Source organism: Lindgomyces ingoldianus (genome assembly GCF_010093535.1).
Source record: "Lindgomyces ingoldianus strain ATCC 200398 unplaced genomic scaffold BDR25scaffold_63, whole genome shotgun sequence".
Taxonomy (NCBI): Eukaryota; Fungi; Ascomycota; class Dothideomycetes; order Pleosporales; family Lindgomycetaceae; genus Lindgomyces; species Lindgomyces ingoldianus.
Window position 1 is genome coordinate 122,291 of NW_022985224.1, and position 18,496 is coordinate 140,786.

The window sequence follows — 18,496 nt, forward strand, 5'->3', positions numbered from 1 at the left end:
GAATATTATTAATATACATAGTGTAGAACATGTCTAGGTAGGGTTAGAGCAAGTTGTTTACAAAATGTTAAAAAGTATTAAGCGTGTTAGCTAAGCTAAAGGGCATTACTAAGTACTTAAATAGTCTATATTAAGTCTAAAACACTATTAGCTACTTATTACCCTTTACTATCTTTAGCTTATTAAAGGTAGTAATAATATTTAACTTTATAAAATACTTTACTTTACTTAGTTAGCTTAGAGTTTTCTGTAAAAAAAAAATTAAGTATTAGTTTTTAATAGTAATAATGTTTAGTTCTTAGTAGTTAACACAGAATTAAAGCCTACTTTTAGGTTTTTTTATAAATAGTATAAGTAACACTACTAGTAAAAAGCTAGCTTAAATAAACTTTTTTTTTAAGTTCTTATTAAAGTATTTTTAGAGCACTTTTAATTTATTTAGTAACATTTTATATAGTAGCCTATAACTAGGTTGTTTACTAGGCTTAAGAGTTATCTAGTAATTATATAAATGTTATATTAAAAGCTTATTAAACTTATCTTAAAAGAAGACATGTAATAAGTTATAGTAGTTTTAAAAAACTATTATTTTTAAGTTAGTATATTTTTAAAAAGCTAAAGCTTAGTCTATATTAAAAATTATAACTGCGTAGATTTTATAATTTAGTTATTAAGCTAGGGTTATAAATAGGGCAGGTTCTATATAGCAGATGTCTATCTGCTGTTTAAGTCCTAGTTTATGTTTAAATTAAGTAGGTAAAAGTTTTTTAAAAGCTTTTTTTTTTAAGTTTAAGTAGTTATTAAATTATTTTATATAGCCTATTTTAGTAAAAGGCCTAGCTTATTAGCCTTACTTAAGTAGTTTTTTTTTAAGTTATTAAAAAGTAAGTTTAGAAACCTTCTATATTAAGTGCTATTTAAGTGTTATTTAGGTGTAAGTATAAGTATATGTCTTAGCATTAGAAAAAGTTAAAGTTTAGAACTTACTCTTAGTAATTAAAAGCAACTTTATGCTAATATAGCTATAGTTATCTTAAGATTAGGTTATAACATCTTATGTTTATTATATAAAGCTTAATCTGCTTCTTATAGTGTTAGTAAGTAATTATAATAGTTATAGTATAAAAAATAAAACTTTTTTTAAGTTATTTTTTATTAAATCTAGTTAAGTAAATTATTTAGGTAAGTAGTGTTAATTAAAGATTTAGTTTATGTGCTAGTTCTTTATTAATATAACTTATGCTATTTACTTCTAAGTTAATAAAAGCTTATATTAAAGCTAATATAGTTTTTTATTATAAATATATAAAAATATTAACTTAGTACTTCTAGTTATTAGTAAAGGACTTAGCCTATAAGTTAGTAAAGATCTAGTGTTAAATTAGTTCTAAAGAGTAACTTAGCCCTAGAACAAGCCTTTTTATAGGCTTTTACTGCTATAGCTGCAGCTATGTTAAAAGTAGTAAAAAAGATTAAGGCTTAAATATAAGTTAAAGCCTTTATAAAAATAAAATTAAAATAGTAAGAATCTTTAATAAGTGCTAGTAGTGCTACTTATATAAACTTAAAAAAGAGAAATAAAGCAGTTTTAAAAAATATAACTATACTTACTACACTTAAAGCATTAACTTTTTTTTTTATAATTTTTACACTTTTTAGAACTAACTAGAGTATAATTTAAATTAATTTTTATTATATTAAAGTTTTTATTTATAACTGCGCTAGTTTAGGGGCGTATTAAAGCTTATATAAAAAGAAACCTTATGTTATTATTATAAGTAGTAATTAAGTTTACATACATATTAAGGTTGTTTAAGAGGGGTTTTTCTACTATAGCGTGTTATAGTTTAGTTAAAAAAGAGTTATATAAGGCTATAATTAAACCTATTTTATTTAGGCCTATATTAAATGCAAGTTAGTAGAACTTAATAAAGTGTAAAGTAAAGCTTTTTTTTTTTATTATAAAGTGTTTAAGTAACTTAAGGCTATTAACTTTTTATTTAAGTGTCTATAAGTTACTTATAAAAACACTATAAATTAATCTAAGTTAATAATATCTTTATTTATTAGTAAGTTAATTAAGGCTGTTATATTATAGTTAAGTTAAAAGTAGGCATATAGTAACTAAAAGTGTTTAAAAAAAAATTAGTCTATGTTTTCTTTAAGTTTATATTAAAGCTTATATAAGAAAAAAAGTAAGTTTTTTTATTTTTTATTAAATAGTAGAGAATTAGAGAGTTAGTTAGATTTTATTACTAAGTTAAAAAAGTTATAAGTTATAAATAGTATTAAGTAGAAAAAAGTTAAGCTATTTTTAGACTTTTAAGTAAGCTTTAAAGCTAGTAAGTTCTTAGTTTTTACTACTATAATAAAAGTTAAAGTAAAAATAGACTACTTAATAATATAAAGCTATTTTTTAAAGTTCTTTTAAAAAGCTTTAAAGCTTATAACATAGTAGCTTTTTTATAAAGTAAGCGCTTTTTAAAAGGCTTTTTAGCTTACTTTAATAGCTTAAAGTTATATAAGTACTAAGCTTATTAGATTAAATTTAGAGGCTATTCTTAGCTAAAGTTTTAACATAACATAATATTATAATTATGTATAAGTAAGGTTATAAAGCTTTATAAAGGTCTAGTTTAATTACTATGTAAGGTATTATAGTAAGTATAAGATGTTATGTAAGAAATAAAAAAGTTTAAAAAAAAATTAGTAATTAAATACTTAGCTTAAAAGTCTAAGCGCTTTAAGTATAAATTAAGCCTATTTTAAGTTTAGTTAGTGTTAAAGCAGTTTATGCTTAAGTTTATATCTATGTTGTGTTATGTTTGTGTTAGACGTGCACTAATAATACTCTAGTACGCGTCTAATATGGTTATGTCTGGGATCCGGGGAGGATACCGTGACACACTAGACTACCATCCACTAGACTACAGCTTAACAACTAGCAGACCAAATCTCCTAGAATTTTGCAGGCTCCCTAATAGAGCTAGTCTAAGACAGCTCCTAGATCCTCAGAGTTCTTAGACAACAGCTGGTTAAGTTGGAGCGAGTAGGTGATTAGGCTGATCGCCTCTGTAGCCAGAGCTTGACAACAACACGACAGAATTAGCTAGAATTTAGAATAGTATAAGAATAGGCTTGTCTTAGATAGGCCTTAAATTCTGATGATGATATATTGTGTGGTTGGGGAGTCGCATTGAGGTGCAGTCGTAGGGTCATTATAATGCCCTGCGCAGGACTTAGTAACGCAGTACTTTGCTGAATCTTGTTAGAAACAGGTTACAAAAATGATAGAATATAGCTAGAGACTTTCTCTATTACCTATCAAAATCTGAGCTGGTTTGGACGTATAGTGGTAGAGTTACAATAATTCTTAGTTGAGCTGGTGCATGGTGGAGGAGGTTTAGATCCACGAAATCACCTAAAAAATCACAAAAGTCCCTTAGACGGCTGGGGAGAGAAAGCCTTTCTTATACCCTCATTGGCTAGAGAGATGGGGCTTGCGCCACTGAGGCTACTAGCCAGGGTTCCAATTGACTAGCAGGGGCTTGCCCCTGTCGAGGCTCTCTCCCCATCCCGTCTGAGCTTGCTGAGATAAGTGGCAGGCAGCCAAAATACGCACGCTAACCATTTTCGGACAAGACGCAGAAGTCTCCGCCACATTATCGTAAGCTTTTCATTCCTCGAAATACAGTTCATAGATCAAGATCAGAAGTTGACATAAAGTATCATTCACCGAGAGTAGATGGGCATGTGCTTAGACTCACCCTTAGCACGCTCAAGACGAGCCTTCTGCACCTCCTGCCACTCCTGCAGCGGGTAATCGAACTGTTCGGTCAAATCTTCCGTCGCCCATGCATCAGCTTTGCCCACTGGTAAATGCTCCACAAAGACAGTCAGCCCTGCCTCCTTCAGCTCCAGCACCACGGGTCGAAGATATCTCAGGGTCCTGACAGCTTCGCTCCATAAGCGACGCCCACCACCCCATGTTCTGAGTCGAATATAAAGTTTGCAAGAGTTTCTTTTCTTGACACTTAGCAAAGCTCGCATGTTTCTCTTAAGATTGTCGTAGACTGCTGTCGAGTCGGTTCGGCTGGTGAGCAAGTATGACTTTTGCTCATGGCAATGTGTCCGCACGTCCACTTGGATGCGATGAACGTGATCCCGGGGAAGTATTCCAGTCCCGAAAACATCAAAATTCAACGCCTTTTCCAAGTCTTCCGCATCTTGGACAATGAATAATGTTCTTCGGTGATAGTGCGCGGCAATCTCGGCAGCGACCTCGGATCCAATCAATTGAGGGTCCAAATGGACGCCAGATGAGCGGATACTGAAATCTTTACGGTTCTGGATTGGAAACGGGTTGACCTCCCGGCGCCTAATCGTAATATCTTCCAATGGATAACTCAGGTATTCGTACACCATATCTCGGAGTTCTTGCGGTAGAGTGTTAAGGAAATATTGAGCAAAGTCAAGGCGGGCGACGCTTTCGTAGTGTAAAAGCTCATCATGAACCTCCCTTTAGTCTATTAATGACATGTCTCGCGCAGTCTGCCAAAGGTTGGTCAAGACCTACTTTTCGAGGGCCACTTCCAGTCCTCTGAGTTTTTCCCTCTCTTTACGTAACTTTAGGATTTGCTGGCTATTCTCTTTAATTCTGTGGAAAACATAAGTATGGAAGTTTCTGAAATCATGAAAGCTCGTACTGTAATTGGACGGAGCGTTGTTTATTCAGTAGGCTGGAGAGGTGTCAGCACGGTGCTGCTATCCAGCAGTCCAAGTTAGGATGACGAACTTGTAGGCACGACGATAGGGAGACATGGCGGAAGTTTCCATCATAGAATGTTTGACAGTACAAATAGCAGAAGGAGACAGGTCGGAGAGGAAGAGGTGACGCAAAAGGTACTGGACCGAGTATTTAGGCAGGAAACTACGCTAGTCTCAAAGCGGTTTGGTCCGAAGACATCTACGATTCGGACTCAGCCACTTTAGCACAGATAGACGCAGATTTCACAATGCCTACTTAGTCGCCCTCCTGCGAATTCTAAAAGGCGTCTCCTGGTCCGGCTGCTGACTGCCAAATCCACTGCCCCGCTCTTCCATCCAACGAAAATTTCAGACGCTTCTTCCCAGACTTGTCGCTCTCGTTGACCAGGAATGGATGGGTCCAGACGTCCAAGTGTGGGTGCTTTCCATATCTGCTATCTCACTGCGAGTGCATGTGGTTAACATAGCTTGAGACTATGGCATCTTGGTTTTTGGGCAACAGCCATCCTTCCACATGGTGCTCTCTGGGGGCAGGTACCAAAGGCAAAAGATCATATTCACTCACATACAAGCATATTATTTGTCAATAAATGGCCAGCGGATACCAATGTCGCAATATAAGTCCCCAATTTCCATTTCCACTAGTGTCAGTAATGCGTATCTTTGAGTTCGCAGCCATCTAAAGTGAACAAGGCAGAGAGAGGCTGTTATGTGGACTTTTAGGACGAATTATTGGAAATTTGACCAACAGCCTTTCTCTCATGTATTTAGAGGGACAGTAAATCTATATAGCATAATTTAAAAAAAAAAAAAAAAAAGTTAAGATCTAAGGACGTTCCTCACACACACCCTACCTGGGCTAAGTGGACACGCATCTTCCGGGGAGCACTTCGAATCTAGCAGTGAATTACAGGAGGAAGACCACTGAGAACGCCGAGGGTTTAAGTGACTCACAGTGGACGAGTAACAATAACCTCTCTGCTCAGTTTGGGAGGCTAAAAGAGCTCGAAATGACGCGAGACATGCCTCCACAATAGCTGTAGGAAACATCAAATTTTTAGGCTCGTGTATTGACGGTTTTGTATCACTCACTAGTACCAGGCTCTACTTTGAGCCATATATATAACCCGGTAGCCTCTATTTGGCCATTTACAGCTATGCACTCAATAACGCCAATACGAGAGATGGCTCAGAGGAGGATTAAACCGGTAAGTGTGAACAAACTTTCAAGGCGAGCTCGCGCCGTAATAAGTCAAACTCGCCCCAGAATCGCGATACGATTTATCACGACTAATTATATGTTCAGACCACGCGGCATACTTATTAGTCAGACCAGGAGCGACATCTATAGCAGTGATGACCTTCAGGCCGGTCATAGTGAATTTGACAACCTTATCGGTAGTGCACCGGGCTGCGCACGGTTACATGAGCGATTCAACTCCCCACTACGAGTAGACGAACCTATACCAATGAGGCTGGGTACATCGTCGAGACCATGAAGGATTGCTATGGGGCCTACTCATGTAGACAGGTAACATCAAGGACACCAACACCACAGCTATCCACCACAATGGCCGATGCTATTTAAGTTAATGTCCCAAGCGCTTGAACAAGAAGACACAAGAGTGTTAGAGTATCACAAGCCAATATCTATAAAAGTTATTGCTGCAATTTGGCTGTTGATGTAGTCTCTCATGTGGTCCAAAACGTCGTATCAAATACTGCCGCACTGGTATATTGAGCAATAGTCTCGCAAAGCCCTATGGCCTTGACGTGTCATTCGATAGAGAACGTAGTACTCCTTGCCCAAACTGAAATAACGAAGACATCATCGGTTTTGAGACAACCAAACAGCTTCAGCAGTATAATGATGGGATCAGTGAGGCAGAGTGTTGCGGTAAGCCATCCAACCTAACACACAAATTACCGAGTTTAGCGCAGATATTGCTAATAGGCTATTATGGCTACTAAAACTATGAGGAAAGCGTTTCTTCCTACTAAAGCTAGCGCGATGAAATACGACACGGCCTAGAAAAACACGGGAGTTCTACGAATGGAAGGTAGATTTCCCCCGAACGGAAAGGCAGACCACGAACTGATAACACAAAAGAGCAAACTCAGTGTCACCATGGTGATTGCATGAGTTTCGATACAGTCGAATTGCAGAAGAATGTTCCAGCCCCCTCAAATTCCAGTGATGTATTGGTAGATATTTTATAACTCCTCCTGATTAGAGCGTATTATTAGGATCGAAACACTAGGGACAGGTAACCTAGAGGCGCTCGCCTCGAACTTACACATATTATTCTATGCCTCAATATCAACATACATGGCGCATCATCTCAATAAACCACAACCACCGAAACGGTGAAACCTGACTGTCCCGCATCTATACCTCATGATATTTCCAAGCACCCTAACCACCCGCCTCATGTTAACCTAGAGATGACATCACAACGCCTATTCTCTTACCAAGCGCTTCGATGACCCAGTCTTGGCGAAATAAATAGTACTCTGCAAGCGGATAGGTTACCCGAACAAGCCGCGCATCTTAATATGCACTAAAAAACGACATTCTAACCCTAAATATCTTACCAGCTACCCAAAAAAGGAATAGAAAATCTAAATAAGTTATCTATAACACGTCTGTTTAAATTTTATCATTTATTCGGATGCACTTGTTGAGATATTATAAGGTAAGATTTCGATTTTTAGCTGTCCTCAAAGGTGCGCAGCTCGATTGTAGAATAATACAGTTAGCCTTCGTTTAGGTTTTTGTAATTAGCCTGCCTTGCAACCGATGAATCACTACGAGTTTATATTCGCTCTTCATAAAGAAATGTATTTTAAAGACGTCTAGATTACCAAAGCAGGCTCCGCAAACCTTCATCCTACCGCACCGGAACGTTGACTCGCAAACACACATTCGAGCAGCTCCGACCTGCGGGGAACCCACTAGCTCATCCTAGGCTAACTAACCAATCAGAGCACAGGGCCTTAGAAATAGGCAACCATGAGCCTACGCTAACTGTTATATCAAGAACATTGGATATTCTTCTGCATCTCGTACCAGCGACAAATTATTCCTCTTCCCAAGTGACTTATCTCTTATTTCGCGAAGCTACCACTTATTCAAGCATCTCATCTTCGACTCTCCCGTCTTTCACAATCTCACAAAATGTCCAGGAGATCTGGGCCCCTAGCTCCAGGCATCGCCTTCATCACCGGCGGCGCCCGCGGCCTCGGCAATGCTATCGCCGTCTCCTTTGCTAAAGAAGGAGCGAGCGGTGTTGCTATCGTCGACATCCAACATGACGTCACTTTCCAAGAAGGGAGGAAGAAGGTTGAGGAATTCGGATGTGAGGTACTACCTTCTTAGTCGCCCCCTTTTTCCCTTCCTTCTCCCTTTGAGTTTTATATATGAAATATGACCTCGGGATTTAGAGGAGCGCCAGATCACATGGTAACATATGGACAGTGTCTTACCATCCGTGCGGATGTGACAAAAGAAGAGGACATGGAGAGAGCTGTGAAAGAGGCGGTCGAGAAGTTTGGGAGGATTGACTACGCGGCGAATTTCGCTGGGATTGTGGGACCCGGCGCACCTATTTCCGAAATCGATGTATCAGAATGGCAAAAGACGCAGGACGTGAATTCAAAGGGTGTTTTGTTGGCCACGAAATACGAGATGCGCCAGATGATGAAACAGGAGTCTATTGAAGTCGAATTAGGGCGGGTTCTGCAACGCGGTTCAATCGTAAACTGCGCGAGCGTGAATAGTCTACAATCAATGCCCGGGACCAGTGCGTATACTGCGTCGAAGCATGCGTGCCATGGAATTACGAAAGCGGCGGCATTGGAGGGTCGGAGCTGTAATATTCGGGTTAATGCGGTATCGCCGGGCTTCTTGCTGACAAAGATGATAGAGAGTAGTGTTTTGGGGGGTGATATGAAGTTGGGCCAGGAGATGTGGAGTACATTCGAGGCGAGGCAGGGGCGGAAAGCGCAATTTGAGGAGGTGGGAGATGTGGTGGTTTTGATGAGTTTGCCTAGGATGAGTTTAGTGAATGGGCAGAATTTGTTCATTGATGGGGGGTTTACAATTAATGAGAGCAACACTTAAGTGGGAAGAAAAGGAGTTACGTTTAGGCTGGATATGGATTGAGTGTGTCTTATTGATGTTTATTTGGATCAAGAGTCTATTGTCCAGGGCACGTCCGTTTTTCGGATATATGGTGCCAGCTTCTCCACATCGTGCATGACCTCTGCTTTCACACGTCCGTTCCCGAGATATGCCCACATATTCTGATTGCGGTACCGGATGTCGTAGTGCTCATACTTAACATCTTTGATCGTCTTCATATAATGAAGGGACTATGAGAGATTAGCGACGACCTAGATATGAGAAGAGAAGAATTTACTGAGCCACCCCATATCCACAGCTTGCCGCCAAGAATGTTGTTCTTGTACCATGACTTGCACTCCGCGTTCCAAACGCTTCCTTTATGCCACTCATCGATGTGCCTGTTCAGCTGCATTGTAGGCTCATGTTTAACCTCTAATGCTCGAATCCCTTCTTCCTGTACCTTCTTTGCGCACTTCAAGATGTAATCGACTTGAACTTCATGACTGGGAAGAGCTGTTCCCGCCGCCCAATTTCCCCTCACACCATTAATCACAAAATAGTTTGGAAACTTAGGGACTGTCACAGCGAGGTAGACGTTCGGCTCAGGATTAAACTCATCAGCCATAGTAACTCCATTTACACCGCGGACTTCGAAGGGAGGAGCAAATGCCAAATTAAAGCCGGTAGCGCACACAAGAATGTCGACTTTATGCAGCCTACCCGAGTCATCAATAACCCCTTCAGGGACGACTTTGACAAGCTCGTTGTGGACTGTGGTTACGTTCGGTTTAACCAACGCTTCCAAATATCCATCTCCAGGCGTAATGCGCCGGCAACCAGGCGGCCAGGACGGTATCAATCTTTTCTTAAGTTCATCATGTCCCAGCCCTATTCTTCGGTGCATTTCCTCTCGCATGGTTACTTCAGCAGCCTGACTAACCTCGGACCCACGTATGAACATATCAAATAGTGCGTTCACAGATGACTCAAGCTGCTGCCGATATCGAACGTGGTATTCTGGATCTTCTCGAAATCGTTTCTTCTCTTCCTCGGTATAGTAGTATTGCTTTCCGTCAGGCTGACTCGTGGCGCCGTTCATCTTCATCGCTGCGGTTTTTTGTTTATCGAGAAGGGCTTCGCCGACTGGAGGTGAGATCCATGTCACAGATCTCATGAACGCGATCAGGTGTTTGGCTGTTTTCTGTATCTGCGGCACAATCTGGATAGAGCTCGAACCAGTTCCAATGACAGCGACCGTCTTATCCTTCCAATCGACTTCGGAATCCCAAGCGGCGGAGTGAAGCAAAGTGCCTTTGAAATCGTGCAATCCCTCTATCTTCGGCCATTTCCAAGAATTGAGGAATCCTGTCCCGTTAACGAAGATGTGGCATCGATCTTTGACAATCTTCCCTTCACTTTCAATTTCTACGTTGTACTGGCCGTCTTCTTCGGCCCACTTTGCGGATAAGACCCGAGAGTTCAACTTCACGTAGGGAATGAGATTATACTTCTTAGTGAAATCATCGAAGTATTTCCGAATCTCGGGGGCATATGCATAGAACGTGCTCCAGTCAGGGTTAGGCTCGAAGGAGTAAGTGTAGGCGTGTGCTGGGACGTCACACGCACACCTTTCGCCAATCAGATCATGGTCGGATGGGAATGATAGCATACATACCCAGGATAACTATTCTCAAACCACGTGCCGCCTACATCTGGGTTTTTCTCGTAGCACACGAGTTCGTAATTAGCAAAATTCATTTTCATCTTGTAGGCGAGAAGCAGGCCTGCAGCCCCAGCTCCTACGCAGATGACGCGCAGATGAGTTGGCTTAGAATGCCACTGTGGAAGTATCTCATACGGCGAGGAGTCTTCGTTCTGCGATGGTGTCTCGATAGATGAGATGTGGGAGGATATGCCTTGCAAGCGCTCCGCTGCCAGTGATGGCGGAACCATAGTGATGCAAATGCGAACAGCAACGGTGTATGGGAAAAACTGGAAACGCCGAAATTCTGGTGTCGGAATATCCGATTTATGCGCCTCAAACACTGCATGCATGCTAAATGAACTAAATCTAGGACCGAGGTCATGTCAACGACAGGTGTGTAATTGTGTGGAGAAGCTTTCCCACGTTTCCCGGAGCCAGACGAACCCACCCTGGGATTTCCATTAGATGCCGTTTGCGATAGACGACAGGTTCAGGTTGGTTGGGGTGTTGGAATGAGGTGGGAAGAAAGTATCCGCTAGCGGGAGGCGTGCGGGGAAGATATGGGGGAAAAGCGCAGCTGCATAAGGTTAGAATCCCGATTGAAGACTGATTCGGAAACAGCGACTCTCCTCAAAGATGCTGTGTTGCCGTTTGGAGGCCTACGTAGCTCTTGGCTATGATTGAAGATGGTTGTGAAGATACTTGTGAAGCGGATGTGTCAAAAGTAGCTTAGGCCAACAAGTCCAGATAAACTCTATCCCCAAATGCAAAGCTACAGCTTATCCTTGTGCGTCGTGACCATTATTTTAATGTGATGATCCTTATTGTCCACCAGTTCATCAAACCCTTTCTTCGAGATGTCGTCGATGTGTATCCTGCTTGTCACCATCTTCTCGAGGCCGCTGAACTTCCCTTTACAAGGTGTTAGATATACATTTTCAAAAAATTCCAAGAGGTGATCTTACCAGCGACGAACGCGTCCACCGTCTCCTTGAAATGCTTGTCATCATACGCCATGCTAGCTTTAATCGTGAGCTCTTTCAGCATCAGGAGCATCAGCGGCACGATCATCTAAACAAATCAGCCTAGCTTCGGCGTACTCATATGCCACTAACTCACTGGAGTTTCCCAACCAGCCACATTCATATACGTCCCCTTATACCTCAGAGCATCCATGCCAGCATCCATCCCCTTCTGAATCCCCGCACAATCAAACACGACATCCACACCCTCTCCACTGGTAAACTCCCGGCACCGATCTCCAATTTTCTCTTTGATTGGATTCAATACTTGGTTGGCAAGCTCCTTATTCTGTGCTGCACGGGTAGAGGTCGGTTCAGAAACGAAGATCTGTTTGCAGCCCTTTGCTCGGAGGACGTAAATATGGGCAATTCCAACGGGTCCACCTCCAAGGATGAGTACGGATGTACACGACCAGTCTGTTACTCCAGCAAGTTCGACAGCATGCCACGCTACGGCCAATGGTTCAATCAAAGCGGCCAAAGTCAAGTCGACTGAATGCGGAAGAGGATAACATAGTTTGACGTCGATAGCTATGAGTTCTGAGAATCCACCGCCAGATCCAGAGTACCCCTTAAAACCCCATGAGGCGCATGCGTTGGTGGATGTTTCGTTGCATCGAGAGCAGTTCGAACAATAGATTCGCGGATCCACCATGACAGGTTGTCCGGGAGAGAGATTGGAGCCATTGGGAGCGCTCACAATCCGACCGCAGAATTCGTGGCCCAAGGTTGTTGGGAGATACTCTCCTGTTAGTGGATGCGGACGCTCCTTCCTCGGGATGATGAGTGGGCCTAGGGCACATGAGGGTTGAGTCGAGAAAGGGGAGAGGGAACAAACCGAGCAGGTATTCATGAAGATCCGAGCCGCAAATACCACACCATTCAATAGCAACAAGAGCCTCGTTCTCCTTTGGCTCTGGCTTTGGCACGTCTTGGACGCGGACATCTCGCGCCCCGAAGAATTGTGCCGCTTTCATCTTGAAAATTTAAGATTCGGGCAGTAAAAGGACACATAGAGGTTGGAATGGCCTGGAGGTTCGGGTGGAAAGGTCACAGATGGGATTGACTCCGCACATCCAAGTCAGTTTCTGAGACTAGGGATACGCATGGGAGACGATACGCCATGATGTAACCAACGAGCTCGGAAGAGTAATGCCGGAAAAAACGATGCGGGGGCGATGATGCCAGGCCTCCAATTCATGTCCTAAAGGAGGAGTCGTGTAGCAAAGGAAAAATCCAAGAGTGCATGTGCCAGCAAATTCCTCTCAATTTCATTCCAAAACTTTCTCGCCGGAGATGAGAGAAAAGTGAAGATGCCAAACTGGTGGGAGGAGAGCAGAGCTGAACAGGAGGGGCGGGACCATTCACCGCCTTCCTAACCTAGCTTAGCGCTATTATTTCAACCACACATTCACCACGAACCTTCAGCATTCCCGCATTCCCATCTCATTCACTGAAACTCTAATTCAGCCCTACCCTTCGCAGCCGCCATGCAAGCCTCTAAATGGGCGCCGCGCGGGCCGTCGCCTTTGCCCGCGAGGCCCACGCCCTCACCAAAATCCGCAACCCAGGCTCCTCCTCCCGCCCCAGAACCAGAAACTACGACCACAGCGCCGTCTGAAGGGAAGCAAGATGCGCAACATCCACCCGCACCTGTGCTGCCAGAACTACAACCTGTCGAGGCGTCTACCCCTACCACGGATTCTGTAAGCTTCTCTCCTCCCAGCATACATTTCACCTCCAATGAGTAGTCGCTAACCTTCCCTTTCTTCGCTAGTTCGAAACCATGGCCCCCTACGACTTCGACGCCATCGACCCGTTCGCACAAACCGCAAGCACAGACGACCTTTTCTTCGACGACGACTTCACGCCTATAGCCGAACCCATCGTCGAGCAAACGCCTATCGACACACGAGCGCCCGAACCCGAAGCCCAGGTACCACATTCGCATTCGCAAACCCAGCATATCCCGCGCGGGCCCTCAAACGGCCGAGGTGTGGGTCGCGGGCGAGGGGCTCGTGGACGAAGAGCTCGTGGTGGGCTTATGAATAGCATACACACCGACGCTCGGAACCTCGATAGTCAGAAGGAGAAGGAGAAGGAGAAGGAGAGAGACAAGGACAAGGACAAGGACGACAGCACAAACGATGTCCCGACTCCCCCTCCGAACGCCGAAGCACCCGCTACCACAACCACAACTCCAGCTACAGCCACAGCCCCGACACCTACAGACCCCACAGACCCTCCTCCCTCTACTCAAGATCCCAAGCCACAATCCGTTCGAGGAGACCGCTCCGCTACCGGTGGTCCCAAGCGGTCCCGTCTCACAGAGGCCGAACTCGCCGCCAAAATGGCTGCCATGAAGTCTAAAAACTCCCTCCTAGCAACCGCACACGCACGCGCAGAAGCCGATCTCGCGAATTTCGAAGCGAGGGAGGCGGCGGCCGCGCAGCACAATGCGGAGCGAAGGAAACAGGTTGCTGAGAGGCAGAAAGTGGAAAGGAAAGATAGGCAACAGATGATGGGTGAGAGGGAGCGGAATCGACAGAGGAAGATGGATGCGGTGAAGGGGCGGGAGTGGGATGTGGAGAAGGAGGAGGGGTTTGTGGGGACGGGGGAGGAGAGGAGGAGGGGGGCGGCGAGGGGGGCGTTTGGGGGTGTGGTGCCGAGTACAGGTGTACGGCATGTGGGTGCCGGTGCCGGTGCTGGTGCTGGTGCTGGCGCTGGCGCGGAAGGGGTTGGGGAGGGAGAGGATATACCAATTCCATTAAATTTTCGAGGTCGGGGCCGCGGACGCGGAAGAGGCGCACGAGGCGGACGAGGAGATCACCCATCCACCCATTCTACCCACCAACCCACACCAAACAAGAAACCCCAAGAACAACAACCCCCACCCCCACCATCATCATCCGACTTCCCCGAGCTTCCCCATGCCACCGCCTCTCCCCCAACCCAGGAAGCGCCCAAAAAACTCGACTTCCCCATCACAATCAAGGGGAAAGCCACTGAGATCAAAACGGCGGAGCCCGATCGGCCCAGCGTGAAAAAGCAGGATTCATTCGGTTTGCCGTCGCCGGCGGGTGCGGGGAAAAGTTGGGCAGATCAGGTGGAAGGGTCATGAGTGTCTTTGGGTATGTGATGCCGTTTCTGGAGCGTAGAGCTTGGAGCTTAGACATGAAAGAGGTGGCGGGATGTTGTTGGAGAGTCGGAGTGTCTATGATAGCTTTTGCATACCCCATTCTTGTTTTTTTGTGTGATTGGTCGTTAACAAGGGACTACGGTATTTCAGTTCCTTTGGAATGCGCCATGCATGAGTTGCACTTCGGACTGGCTATTAAACGAAAATTGCATATTCGAAGAACGGAGCCATTGAGATGCCCTAGCACCTTAGGGGCATGCATGATAGCAGAAGCCAAACCATAGCCGATGCTGTATAGACGGTGAAATGCAGCATTGATCTATTGTGCCCCTGTGCCCAGTGACCAGTTTTCAGCTGATGTCTGCAGCAGTGTGCTCAAATTTCCTGCCTATTTAATTCCGAGAGGATTCGGAAACTTACCTGGCGACTTCCTCGGGAGCGGAAGTCGGTAACCCCAAAAAGCATTCTCTAACAGCGGTAAAAGAAATTAATATTGACATATTGGTGTTCGTGTTTGAGGGATCTTGTAGTACGGCTTTTTTTTTTTTTTTTTTTTGTATATAGCTTGATAGAGCTTGTAGGTTTACGTTTAGGGCGACTCAAATGGTTCTCTTTAGGTTTGCAAACTTCTACCAGAGTATTACAAATAATTCTCAACACATTTGAATTTATCGACCAGCTTCGTTCTAGCACTTGCAACATTGCTCACGCTATATTTTTGCTCTCAGTCTACATGCAGAGTTCAATCAAGATTCACACACGCATCCTCCAAACTAAGCACACAAATTCAAAATACTTTTCCCCATTCCATTAAAGTACATACTCTGACAATCACTGCTCCCCGTGATCCAGAAAACCGGCTTTCACTCCTCATCCCACCTCTCTTCTCCTTCCTCCCTCCTCTCCTCTCCCCATTTCAGTCCAGCTCCAAAATTCTGTACATGCTACGCATCTAGAGAGAAGAGAATGAAGGAGTCAACTCCACTAGGAAAGAAGGCCGAGCCGCCCCCTTGTATAGAAAACCTCCTCCACCTTAAATGCCATCAAGGACATATTAATTGAGCGAGCCAGCGGACAGACTGACCCAAATAGAAAAGACACGATATGAAAATCGCTGCTTCGCCAGCCGCCTGCTCGCATCTCGACCAAGGGGGAAGAGGAGGAAGGTAAAGGAAGGAAAGAGAACAGAAAGAGAGGCCCGGCGCCCGCTGGATTATGACGAGAACCATGGTATTGTATTCGCCCAGAAAGAACAAAATCGACAGTTGTATTGATTAGACGGCTAGCAGCTGGACATCTGGAGCATAGCGGTAGGATACCGGCTACTGGCCTACCATTTCGCGTCAGTGTGGGCTAGGAAGAGGATTAGCATGGCAGAAGGACGATATGCAAGTCATGGGTAATTTATGACTCGCCTCCGGTTGATGCCGGAGCACCTTCGCCTTGTCCACCCCGATATCCCCTTCCGCGACCGCCTCGTCCTCGTTGGCTACTCCCACGATCGCTGCTTCCACGTGGATATCCACCTCGGCCTCGCCCACCGCGTCCACCCTCACTGTCAGAGGCACCTCCACTGCGGTAACCGCCGCTTTGGATGCCTCCCCGGTTGCTCGCTTGCCAGCTACCGGCTCCGTACTTAGGGTTGGTTGCAGGATCACGATAGATCTTGACGCTCGGCTTCTCTGGAGACCTGGAGTTTTTTATGTCCGGCGAAATTCGGTTGAATGCAGCTGTCATATCAGAAGGCGTGGCAAAGTGCGCAATGAAGAAGTGCTTTTGCTTCTCGATCTTCTCCACCTTGGACTTGTCCTCATCAGCAAGCAGGCTCTTGGCCTCGTCCTCGTCCTTTACGTTGACAATGAAGAGGGCCTTTTGCTCTTTCCTCTCCTCCCTCGGTGCAGGGGACGAAGGGCCCTTTTCTGGAGCAGCTGTTCCGTTTGGCTTGACCTCACTGGGAATGGCCTTCTCGGCAGCGGCATTTGCCGGGGCATTGGTACCCACAGGTGCACTCGGTTGTGGCGTTGCTGGCTTAATGAGGTCCTTTGGGGTTGCGGGAACGGGAGATGGGCCAGTTCGTGGTGGCTGCGATGCAGGCTTCATCTGTTGTTGTTGCACTGGCGGGGTTGCAGTTGCCGTGCGTGCCTGTTGTGGGGTGCCTGATGGCGGCATGTTTGTTCGAGCTTGCGCAGGAGACGGCTGTGTCGCAGGATTCGGGCCGGGCGCTGACTGATTACCAGTCGGGGCAACTGGTGGTGCTCCTTGAGCTTGAGGGCCCGCCTTACCACCACGGTGCGCGAAGTTGAAGCCTTGCGCCCTCATCTCGGTACCAATCCTGCCATTGTCGATATCTAGGACTAGCCATCCATAGGCCGCATCGGCCAGGTTAAAGTTCCACATGTTCTTGAATGCGCTCTCGTCAATGACGCCACTCTGGGGGCCAGGTGCCGGGCCGCCAAATGGATTGCCGCCATTGGCGATGGTGGGCATCTTGTTGACAATATCGAGTGCTAGAGCGAGAAGGCGCTGCTGCGACTCGCTGTCGGCAACCGCAGGCTCAACCTCAGACTTGACCGTATCCCAGACATCGTTGAAGGACGCCTTTGACGCAGCGAGCTTGCCACGGTAGTGATCCAGGGTTGGGTTCACGCTGAACTCATTGTACGAGCTGCCGTACCTGAAGTGCAGGCCTGCGGAGATGGAGAAGTCTGCCTTGAGCGTGACTGAGAGCTGATTCAGCAGACCTTCACGTGCCGGAGAAGCGTGCGTGACGAAGATGCGAGTTTCAGTTGGGTCATAGACACGATTGGCCGTATCCACGAGCTCGCCCATCTGTAGCAGCGTTGTCCACATGGTCCCCTGGCCACCAGCAATTGTAGTCCTGCCCTCACCATTATCGAATAGCTTGTGCATCACCACCGCGCCGCCAAGGCCGAGGAGTCGGAGCTTCACACCACCCACATCGATCAGCCGTGAGTGTGCCTCGTCTATGATGTGTAGGTTGTCGATCTTGTACTCGCCGGAGCGCAACTTCTCCAGAACCTGGACGTCCTCACAAGCTCCCCATACCGTATAGACAGGCACATTCAGGGTATACGTCTTATTCAGGAAGAGGGGTAGCTCGGAGAGGGGAAGGTGTTCGCGTGCGAAGCGTTCCTTGATGGGAGGCTGTGGTGGGGCGGCAGCAATTGAGCGCTTCACAGCATCGGACAGCAGGGGTGAGTACTGGGCGACATGCTTCAGGGTCCTACGACTGTCAATACCAGAAGCCCAGCATTCAGGTGCAGAATAACATACTTGTCGGCGATGCGGTCGAGCGAGCGGTCATCGTAGAAGCCAAAGTCACCTGTGTGTATGATGTAGTTGGCTCGAGCATCTGCGGCGAGCTGGTTGAGCGACTGGAGGTTACCTGGGCGATATCAGCTCGACGGTCGCTGCTTGCTTGGAGGAGTTTCATTGTATTACCTCTCACATCGGCGACGCAGAGAACTCGGGCGCTGGCTGTCTGTATTACGCGACCCTGATTAGGAAGGAGTGGTGCGGCTCCAGGCACGGGACCAGAAGGAGCTCCGCCGTTGGGGAGGTAGCTTGGGGGGTACGGGCGCGGCTGGTTGGGAGCCTGCTATGGCGCCGTCAGCAAGGGTGGATAGGAATGGGTTCGGGGATTTGGCGAGGGGAGCGGCGGTAAACTTACAGAAGCCATAGGGGACGGAGGAGATGCCGACGGGGGTGCCAGGTGA

The 18,496-nt window shown here is 45.8% G+C and overlaps 6 protein-coding genes across 6 annotated transcripts; 2 read left to right on the forward strand and 4 right to left on the reverse strand.

Moving 5' to 3' along the window:
* Positions 1-3,324: 3,324 nt before the first annotated feature.
* Positions 3,325-7,342, reverse strand: BDR25DRAFT_363146 (uncharacterized protein; the record flags this gene model as incomplete). The annotated part of the gene is made up of 26 exons (XM_033696694.1): positions 3,325-3,382; positions 3,434-3,450; positions 3,510-3,585; positions 3,623-3,682; positions 3,737-4,519; positions 4,577-4,657; positions 4,707-4,739; positions 4,796-4,905; positions 4,932-4,978; positions 5,015-5,201; positions 5,243-5,291; positions 5,329-5,408; positions 5,617-5,804; positions 5,860-5,955; positions 6,026-6,178; positions 6,214-6,285; positions 6,315-6,325; positions 6,408-6,458; positions 6,498-6,527; positions 6,560-6,678; positions 6,742-6,795; positions 6,857-6,987; positions 7,033-7,039; positions 7,097-7,145; positions 7,218-7,281; positions 7,330-7,342. 26 exons carry the CDS (start codon positions 7,340-7,342, stop codon positions 3,325-3,327), a joined length of 2,619 nt encoding a protein of 872 aa, XP_033539901.1.
* Positions 7,343-7,852: 510 nt separating this feature from the next.
* Positions 7,853-8,890, forward strand: BDR25DRAFT_347443 (NAD(P)-binding protein; the record flags this gene model as incomplete). The annotated part of the gene is made up of 2 exons (XM_033694264.1): positions 7,853-8,131; positions 8,246-8,890. Exons 1-2 carry the CDS (start codon positions 7,946-7,948, stop codon positions 8,888-8,890), a joined length of 831 nt encoding a protein of 276 aa, XP_033539902.1. The 5' UTR covers positions 7,853-7,945.
* Positions 8,891-8,958: 68 nt separating this feature from the next.
* BDR25DRAFT_385082 (cyclohexanone monooxygenase) lies at positions 8,959-10,846 on the reverse strand (the record flags this gene model as incomplete). The annotated part of the gene is made up of 3 exons (XM_033697911.1): positions 8,959-9,141; positions 9,189-10,521; positions 10,569-10,846. 3 exons carry the CDS (start codon positions 10,844-10,846, stop codon positions 8,959-8,961), a joined length of 1,794 nt encoding a protein of 597 aa, XP_033539903.1.
* Positions 10,847-11,370: 524 nt separating this feature from the next.
* Positions 11,371-12,597, reverse strand: BDR25DRAFT_347444 (threonine dehydrogenase; the record flags this gene model as incomplete). Its single annotated transcript, XM_033694265.1, has 4 exons — positions 11,371-11,510; positions 11,564-11,669; positions 11,718-12,412; positions 12,459-12,597. The coding sequence occupies 4 exons, from the start codon at positions 12,595-12,597 to the stop codon at positions 11,371-11,373; spliced, it is 1,080 nt and encodes a 359-aa protein (XP_033539904.1).
* Positions 12,598-13,079: 482 nt separating this feature from the next.
* BDR25DRAFT_347445 (uncharacterized protein) lies at positions 13,080-15,050 on the forward strand. The gene is made up of 2 exons (XM_033694266.1): positions 13,080-13,326; positions 13,398-15,050. The coding sequence occupies exons 1-2, from the start codon at positions 13,111-13,113 to the stop codon at positions 14,739-14,741; spliced, it is 1,560 nt and encodes a 519-aa protein (XP_033539905.1). The 5' UTR covers positions 13,080-13,110; the 3' UTR covers positions 14,742-15,050.
* A 1,025-nt stretch (positions 15,051-16,075) lies between these two features.
* Positions 16,076-18,459, reverse strand: BDR25DRAFT_385087 (uncharacterized protein; the record flags this gene model as incomplete). Its single annotated transcript, XM_033697912.1, has 4 exons — positions 16,076-18,009; positions 18,054-18,165; positions 18,222-18,378; positions 18,451-18,459. The coding sequence occupies 4 exons, from the start codon at positions 18,457-18,459 to the stop codon at positions 16,164-16,166; spliced, it is 2,124 nt and encodes a 707-aa protein (XP_033539906.1). The 3' UTR covers positions 16,076-16,163.
* Between the last annotated feature and the right edge of the window lie 37 nt (positions 18,460-18,496).

Bases quoted from the DNA above. Each gene is read 5' to 3' on its own strand.
- BDR25DRAFT_347445 (XM_033694266.1), top strand. From the start codon at position 13,111: ATGCAAGCCTCTAAATGGGCGCCGCGCGGGCCGTCGCCTTTGCCCGCG. The intron at 13,327-13,397 runs GTAAGCTTCTCT...TTTCTTCGCTAG, and splicing joins CTACCCCTACCACGGATTCT to TTCGAAACCATGGCCCCCTA.